Source organism: Anolis carolinensis, unplaced genomic scaffold, assembly GCF_035594765.1.
Source record: "Anolis carolinensis isolate JA03-04 unplaced genomic scaffold, rAnoCar3.1.pri scaffold_14, whole genome shotgun sequence".
In the NCBI taxonomy this organism is placed as follows: domain Eukaryota; kingdom Metazoa; phylum Chordata; class Lepidosauria; order Squamata; family Dactyloidae; genus Anolis; species Anolis carolinensis.
The window spans coordinates 8889821-8899280 of NW_026943825.1; the positions used below are offsets into that span (position 1 = coordinate 8889821).

Genomic DNA, 9460 nt, shown 5'->3' on the forward strand with positions numbered 1-9460 from the left:
TTGCATATCCCATACTTCCCTGTACAAAATACAACTCCTTTTGGGGAAAGAAGGGGGGGTGCCTTTGTCCCTTCCCCAGTCTCAAACACAAGCGGGGCTGCTTGTGTCTCAGCCAGGAACGCTTTCTGATAATCCTAAGCCAAGTTTGGGAAAGAGTTGCATATCCCATACTTCCCTGTACAAAATACAACTCCTTTTGGGGAAAGAAGGGGGTGCCTTTGTCCCTTCCCCAGTCTCAAACACAAGCGGGGCTGCTTTTGTCTCAGCCAGGAACGCTTTCTGATAATCCTAAGCCAAGTTTGGGAAAGAGTTGCATATCCCATACTTCCCTGTACAAAATACAACTCCTTTTGGGGAAAGAAGGGGGGGTGCCTTTGTCCCTTCCCCAGTCTCAAACACAAGCGGGGCTGCTTGTGTCTCAGCCAGGAACGCTTTCTGATAATCCTAAGCCAAGTTTGGGAAAGAGTTGCATATCCCATACTTCCCTGTACAAAATACAACTCCTTTTGGGGAAAGAAGGGGGGGTGCCTTTGTCCCTTCCCCAGTCTCAAACACAAGCGGGGCTGCTTGTGTCTCAGCCAGGAACGCTTTCTGATAATCCTAAGCCAAGTTTGGGAAAGAGTTGCATATCCCATACTTCCCTGTACAAAATACAACTCCTTTTGGGGAAAGAAGAGGGGGTGCCTTTGTCCCTTCACCGCTCTCAAACACAAGCGGGGCTGCTTGTGTCTCAGCCAGGGACGCTTTCTGATAATCCTAAGCCAAGTTTGGGAAAGAGTTGCATATCCCATACTTCCCTGTACAAAATACAACTCCTTTTGGGGAAAGAAGGGGGTGCCTTTGTCCCTTCCCCAGTCTCAAACACAAGCGGGGCTGCTTGTGTCTCAGCCAGGAACGCTTTCTGATAATCCTAAGCCAAGTTTGGGAAAGAGTTGCATATCCCATACTTCCCTGTACAAAATACAACTCCTTTTGGGGAAAGAAGGGGGTGCCTTTGTCCCTTCCCCAGTCTCAAACACAAGCGGGGCTGCTTTTGTCTCAGCCGGGGACGCTTTCTGATAATCCTAAACCAAGTTTGGGAAAGAGTTGCATATCCCATACTTCCCTGTACAAAATACAACTCCTTTTGGGGAAAGAAGGGGGTGCCTTTGTCCCTTCCCCAGTCCCAAACACAAGCGGGGCTGCTTTTGTCTCAGCCGGGGACGCTTCCTGATAATCCTAAGCCAAGTTTGGGAAAGAGTTGCATATCCCATACTTCCCTGTACAAAATACAACTCCTTTTGGGGAAAGAAGGGGGTGCCTTTGTCCCTTCCCCAGTCTCAAACACAAGCGGGGCTGCTTGTGTCTCAGCAGGGGACGCTTCCTAAGCCAAGTTTGGGAAAGAGTTGCATATCCCATACTTCCCTGTACAAAATACAACTCCTTTTGGGGAAAGAAGAGGGGGTGCCTTTGTCCCTTCACCGCTCTCAAACACAAGCGGGGCTGCTTGTGTCTCAGCCAGGGACGCTTTCTGATAATCCTAAGCCAAGTTTGGGAAAGAGTTGCATATCCCATACTTCCCTGTACAAAATACAACTCCTTTTGGGGAAAGAAGAGGGGGTGCCTTTGTCCCTTCACCGCTCTCAAACACAAGCGGGGCTGCTTGTGTCTCAGCCAGGGACGCTTTCTGATAATCCTAAGCCAAGTTTGGGAAAGAGTTGCATATCCCATACTTCCCTGTACAAAATACAACTCCTTTTGGGGAAAGAAGGGGGGGTGCCTTTGTCCCTTCCCCAGTCTCAAACACAAGCGGGGCTGCTTGTGTCTCAGCAGGGGACGCTTCCTGATAATCCTAAGCCAAGTTTGGGAAAGAGTTGCATATCCCATACTTCCCTGTACAAAATACAACTCCTTTTGGGGAAAGAAGAGGGGGTGCCTTTGTCCCTTCACCGCTCTCAAACACAAGCGGGGCTGCTTGTGTCTCAGCCAGGGACGCTTTCTGATAATCCTAAGCCAAGTTTGGGAAAGAGTTGCATATCCCATACTTCCCTGTACAAAATACAACTCCTTTTGGGGAAAGAAGGGGGGGGTGCCTTTGTCCCTTCCCCAGTCTCAAACACAAGCGGGGCTGCTTGTGTCTCAGCAGGGGACGCTTCCTGATAATCCTAAGTGTGCTGTGCCAGGACCATCTCCACATTGTATGTGTATGAGCCCCAATGGCGAAGTGTGTTAAAGCATTGAGCTGCTGAACTTGCAGACCGAAAAGTCCCAGGTTCAAATCCCGGGAGCAGAGTGAGCGCCCGCTGTTAGCTCCAGCTTCTGCCAACCTAGCAGCTTGAAAACATGCCAATGTGAGTAGATGAATAGGTACCGCTCTGGCGGGAAGGTAATGGCACTCCATGTAGTCATGCCGGCCACATGACCTTGGAGGTGTCTATGGACAACACTGGCTCTTGGGCTTAGAAATGGAGGTGAGCACAACCCCCAGAGTCAGACATGACTGAACTTAACGTCAAGGGATACCTTTACACACACACATATGCAGGGACTACACCAATTTAACAAAGTTTCAGCCACAAAAACAAAGTTTCTGAAGTAGAGCAATGACTTTCACAGTAAAGACAACCCAATTTAACAGGAAATAAGACTTTCAAACCAGGAACAGATTTCTGCAATTATTAAAAAATGGTTTATTATAAAAGCTATGAAAATTTGCCAGGGGACGCTTTCTGATAATCCTAAGCCAAGTTTGGGAAAGAGTTGCATATCCCATACTTCCCTGTACAAAATACAACTCCTTTTGGGGAAAGAAGGGGGGGTGCCTTTGTCCCTTCCCCAGTCTCAAACACAAGCGGGGCTGCTTGTGTCTCAGCAGGGGACGCTTCCTGATAATCCTAAGCCAAGTTTGGGAAAGAGTTGCATATCCCATACTTCCCTGTACAAAATACAACTCCTTTTGGGGAAAGAAGAGGGGGTGCCTTTGTCCCTTCACCGCTCTCAAACACAAGCGGGGCTGCTTGTGTCTCAGCCAGGGACGCTTTTTGATAATCCTAAGCCAAGTTTGGGAAAGAGTTGCATATCCCATACTTCCCTGTACAAAATACAACTCCTTTTGGGGAAAGAAGGGGGGGTGCCTTTGTCCCTTCCCCAGTCTCAAACACAAGCGGGGCTGCTTGTGTCTCAGCAGGGGACGCTTCCTGATAATCCTAAGTGTGCTGTGCCAGGACCATCTCCACATTGTATGTGTATGAGCCCCAATGGCGAAGTGTGTTAAAGCATTGAGCTGCTGAACTTGCAGACCGAAAAGTCCCAGGTTCAAATCCCGGGAGCAGAGTGAGCGCCCGCTGTTAGCTCCAGCTTCTGCCAACCTAGCAGCTTGAAAACATGCCAATGTGAGTAGATGAATAGGTACCGCTCTGGCGGGAAGGTAATGGCACTCCATGTAGTCATGCCGGCCACATGACCTTGGAGGTGTCTATGGACAACACTGGCTCTTGGGCTTAGAAATGGAGGTGAGCACAACCCCCAGAGTCAGACATGACTGAACTTAACGTCAAGGGATACCTTTACACACACACATATGCAGGGACTACACCAATTTAACAAAGTTTCAGCCACAAAAACAAAGTTTCTGAAGTAGAGCAATGACTTTCACAGTAAAGACAACCCAATTTAACAGGAAATAAGACTTTCAAACCAGGAACAGATTTCTGCAATTATTAAAAAATGGTTTATTATAAAAGCTATGAAAATTTGCCAAAAATCAGAGGATAAGGGAAACGTTCCACATTTTGGTGAGCTATCAGTGTTAAATGTGTTCTACCACTGTACCAAGTTTGAAGAAGATCACTCAAAAAATGAGGGCGGGAGAGCCCCCTAAGTCCCCCCCCCTTCGGGCTGTTTTTGGGCCACCGCGCATGCGCGTCCGCCATTAACGAATTAATTTCGAAAATAACGAATTTTCGTTAATTTCGAAAAATTTTGGGGGCCAAATTCGTTATTAGCAACAAAAACGAAAAACTGCCCCCTCTAGTTTTGAAACGAGTTTAGAATCAAATTTTTCATGGATCGATCAAGCCTATGTACATATAACTTGTAAGCCGCCCTGAGTCCCCTTCGAGGTGAGAAGGGCGGGATAACAATATCGCAAATAATAAATAAATACAATAGAGTCTCACTTATCCAACGTTCTGGATTATCCAACACATTTTTGTAGTCAATGTTTTCAAAACATCATATTTTGGTGCTAAATTCGTAAATACAGTAATTACCACATAGCATTACTGTGTATTGAACTACTTTTTCTGTTGTATAATATAATGTTTTGCTGCTTAATTTGTAAAATCATAACCTATTTTGAGGTTTAATAGGCTTTTTCTTAATCTCTCTTTATTATCCAACATATTCACTTATCCAACGTTCTGCCAGCCCGTTTATGTTAGATAAGTGAGACTCTACTGTACAAACAAATTTCCATATTAATTTCTCTAAGCACAAGGCCACAAGGTGGTTGCTATGCAATCCTAGTTGGGGGGGAAAACACAGAATCAATGAGATTTATTGATTCATCAAGTTGCCATTGATTCCATGGGTTTACCTGGGACTAAATTTAGAATTTAGGCCTGTGTATTTTTCATATGCCCAGCAAATGGTACCTAGAGATGCCTGGCAGTTCTCTAAATGTTGCTCCAAAGCAACAAGGTCATAGCTTTCCCAGTCTGAAAATACAGAACAAATTAGGAAGTAATCCTAAAAGGACCTTGGAGGCATATCTCCCCAAGACTCACCCAGTGGGATGATGAGTCCCATCTCCTCAGCCTCCTCCTTGACCTCTTGGAACGGTTCCACACTCTGCACAGACTTTGGGCCTTTCCCATCCGGAGAATGGTCTCCCACCTCTCCTTCTATCTCCATCAAAACGCTGCCAGCTGGAAGAAAAAGCACGGGAAACACACACAAAAATCAGGAAGAGAAAGAAAGGAAAAGAAAAGGGAGGAAAGGAAGAAAGAAACCAGAACTGATTTTTAGATTCATGTGAGCGATCATATCTATCAGTGTGAGGATTAACTGGGAAATACAAATACTGCTAAGTATACCTTCGCAGCCTGGCGTTTCCTCCTTGTTATCCCCAAGAGGTTCTATTGATGAAGATGCCTTTCTGTCCCGATGGACTTCTGCTTCTTGCTCACAGAGATCTGACCCCATCTTTTCATTTCCCGGCAAAACCTCGGCCATTTCTGGCCCGCTTTCCTGATCCATCTCTCCGAAGGGGATCACAACAATCTCAACAACTTCATCACCAGCAATGCCTGAGAAAGAAAAGCCCCGGCAGGTTTTACCTTGTTTTCCCAAACATAAAATCTAACCAGAAAATAAGCCCTAGCATGATTTTAATATAAGCCTGACTACCTCCAACATAAGCCCCAGTGGATGCATTTAGTACGTCCATTGCAACACACGACGGACGGGCTGAATAATTAAAATGATAACATTCATATATAATTAAATACAACTAAAAGTCAGGAGGTGCTGTAGTTTTAACTTGAGTATGCATTGAATATGTTTGAATGGTTTTTAACTGTGAATATTTAATACAGTAGAGTCTCACTTATCCAAGCTATATGGGCCGGCAGAACCTTGGATAAGCGAATATCTTGGATAATGAGGGATTAAGGAAAAGCTTCTTAAACATCAAATTAGGTTAGGGTTTTACAAATTAAACAACAAAACATCATGTTATACAACAAATTTGACAGAAAAAGTAGTTCAATACGCAGTAATGTTATGTTGTAATTACTGTATTTACAAATTTTGCACCAAAATATCACAATATATTGAAAACATTGACTACAAAAATGTGTTGGATAATCCAGAATGTTGGATAAGCGAGTGTTGGATAAGTGAGACTCTACTGTATCTTGGATAACAAGGAGGGATTAAGGAAAAGCCTATTAAACATCAAATTAGGTTATGATTTTACAAATTAAACACCAAAACTTCATGTTATACAACAAATTTGACAGAAAAAGTAGTTCAATACGCAGTCATGTTATGTTGTAATTACTGTACAGTAGAGTCTCACTTATCCAAGCTAAACGGGCCGGCAGAAGCTTGGATAAGCGAATAGCTTGGATTATAAGGACTGATCAAGGAAAAGCCTATTAAACATCAAATTAGGTTATGATTTTACTAATTAAGCACCAAAACCTCATGTTATACAACAAATTTGACAGAAAAAGTTGTTCAATACGCAGTAATGTTATGTTGTAATTACTGTATTTGCGAATTTAGCAACAAAATATCATGATATATTGGAAACATTGACTACAAAAATGGCTTGGATTATCCAGAGGCTTGGATAAGTGAGGCTTGGATAAGTGAGACTCTACTGTATTTACAAATTTAGCACCAAAATATCACGATATATTGAAAACATTGACTACAAAAATGGCTTGGATTATCCAGAGGCTTGGATAAGCGAGGCTTGGATTAGTGAGACTCTACTGTATAACTAAAAGTCAGGAGGTGCTGTAGTTTTAACTTGAGTATGCATTGAATATGTTTGAATGGTTTTTAACTGCGAATATTTAATACAGTAGAGTCTCACTTATCCAAGCTAAACGGGCCAGCAGAAGCTTGGATAAGCGAGTATCTTGGATAATGAGGGATTAAGGAAAAGCTTCTTAAACATCAAATTAGGTTAGGGTTTTACAAATTAAACAACAAAACATCATGTTATACAACAAATTTGACAGAAAAAGTAGTTCAATACGCAGTAATGTTATGTTGTAATTACTGTATTTAGGAATTTAGCACCAAAATATCACGATATATTGAAAACATTGACTACAAAAATGCATTGGAAAATCCAGAACCTTGGATAAGCAAATCTTGGATAAGTGAGACTCTACTGTACTGTTTATATTCAACTCTGCTTTAATGTTTGTATATTTTAAATTGTGTACTAATGCTTTTATGTTAAGCGGAGACCTCAAAGGCCATGTAGTCCAACCCTCTTCTGCCAAGCAAGAAGAGACAATGACTATTATATTATAATTGTACCATTATTATTATTATTATTATTATTATTATTATTATTATTATTATTATGGGGCCCATCCAATCCACACACCCCCCCTTCTGCCAGGAAGGAAAGAAGGCACAATCAAAGCCTTCCCAACAGATAGCCACCCAGTCTCTGCTTAATAATTATAATATTCTATAATTCTAGAATAACATTCTAGAATAATAATCTATAATATTCAAATGCCGTGTAGTCCAACCCCCTTCTGCCAAGCAAGAAGAGAAAATGATTATTATATTATTTATTATTTATTTATTATTTACTACATTTATATGCCGCTCTTCTCACCCCAAAGGGGACTCAGAACTGCTTACAAATCACATTCACATACAATACATTTTATTATTAGCATAGTACAATATAATAATATTATTTATTTTATTATTTATTTATTTATTACATTTATATCCCACTCTTCCCACCCCGGAGGGGACTCAGAGCGGCTTACAAATCAAATGTACGTACAAGATATTATTAGCATAGCACAATATTAGCATTAAATTACTATATTGTACTATATCATTACATTGTAATATTATTAGTAATATTACATTTAATATATAATATATAATTAATATTATTAAATTGTATTATTATCAGTATTATATCGTAATACATTATAATGTTATCAATATATATATATATATACAATATATCACACTATTATAAATTAAGTTGTATATTATATACTATATATATATATAAGCATAGTAAAATGCTATGCCAATTATACATATACACACACATTATGATTATACCTATATTATTAATATTAATTACTATTAATTATTATTATTACTATTATTATTATCGAGATGGGGTACACCAATCCAACCCCCCTTCTGCCTGGAAGGAAGGAAAGCACAATCAAAGCCCTCCCGGCAGATGGCCATGCAGCCTCTGCTTCAGGGAAGGACGCTCCACTGGACTCTAAGGCGGCCTATCTATGCCTCGAACCCATAGCTTTCCTTCCCCTTTATTTCGCGCGGCCTACAAACTCACCTCACTCCCTCCACCGGCTTCCTCACACCAAAAGCCGCTCGCCTCAGCCATTTTTCAATCCGGAGCCCCCGCTCCGACAGGCCGGAATCGGAAACTACGGCCTGAAAGCGCGTCCTGAAGAGTTGACGCCAGCGCCGCCATGTTGCTTCCTGGCAATAAACGGGGAGAAGGGGTGAAAAGCGGTTCAGACCCGGCAGTCGCTCTTCTTTGATGTCGGGGAGGAAAAACGTATCCGCCGTCCCTAGTCCTAGTAAGAGATACTGGACCGGCACCACTCTCCCGATCTTGGGAAGGAAACCCTAGAGGAGGAAGCAAGGGCCGCCATTTTTGTGACTGGCACAAGGCGAAACCCGCCATGTTGAGAGGCCTTCCCGAGGCCTAGTCTTCGAATCGCTTAACTGAGGCCTACTTTTTCGTTAATGGGTTTTCATTTTAACCTGCTTTTATTAAATTGTAGACTTAAATCCAACAAATTGAGAACAATAACACAAATACTGAACTATAATTTATAATAATTTATCGATATATAAAATATTGTATATACATATAATATTGATAATAATATTATAATGTGATACAATATTATACTAATAATACAATATAATAATATTAATGATATATTATATATTAAATGTAATATTACTAATAATATTACCATATAATGATATAGTACAATATAGTAATTTAATGCTTATATTGTGCTATGCTAATAATATATTGCATGTACATTTGATTTGTAAGCCGCTCTGAGTCCCCTTCGGGGTGAGAAATGCAGGATATAAATGTAGTAAACAAACAAACAAATAAATAAATATTCAATGTAATATTACTAATAATATTACCATATAATGACATAGTACAATATAGCAATTTAATGCTTATATTGTGCTATGCTAATAATATATTGTATGTACATTTGATTTGTAAGCCGCTCTGAGTCCCCTTCGAGGTGAGAAGAGCGGGATATAAATGTAGTAAATAAATAAATATAAAAGAAAACAAGACCATCAACTACAAAAATATTATTAAAGTTGCTACTGCAGCGGAGAGTTCTGCTGGTAGCAGGAACGCTTTTGGCTTTAAAATCCACTATCACCGGCTGCTTTAAATTGCTCTATTTCACCTTCCTTTCGCTTCTCTTCTTTTTCTATCTTTTCCTCCCCTTCTTTCCATTCTCTTATTTATTTATTTATTTATTTATTTATTTACAGTATTTATATTCCGCCCTTCTCACCCCGAAGGGGACTCAGGGCGGATTACAATGAACACATATATGGCAAACATTCAATGCCAACAGACAAACAACATACATTAGACAGACTCAGAGGCATTTTTAACATTTTTCCAGCTTCACGATTCCGGCCACAGGGGGAGCTGTTGCTTCACCGTCCAGAA

The 9460-nt window shown here is 40.9% G+C and overlaps 1 protein-coding gene across 3 annotated transcripts in view; it reads right to left on the reverse strand.

Annotated features, from left to right (window-relative positions):
- gon4l (gon-4 like) overlaps nt 1–8209 on the reverse strand; it is a 54715-nt gene extending 46506 nt beyond the window's left edge. For all 3 annotated transcript variants that reach the window (XM_062964737.1, XM_062964736.1, XM_062964738.1), the window contains exons 1-3: nt 8066–8209; nt 5076–5288; nt 4767–4907 (exon numbers count right to left, since the gene is read on the reverse strand). In XM_062964737.1, the coding sequence (XP_062820807.1) occupies nt 4767–4907; nt 5076–5238 (304 nt within the window). In that variant the 5' untranslated portion in view covers nt 5239–5288; nt 8066–8209. The remainder of the gene's footprint in view (nt 1–4766; nt 4908–5075; nt 5289–8065) is intronic.
- Nucleotides 8210–9460: the final 1251 nt, after the last annotated feature.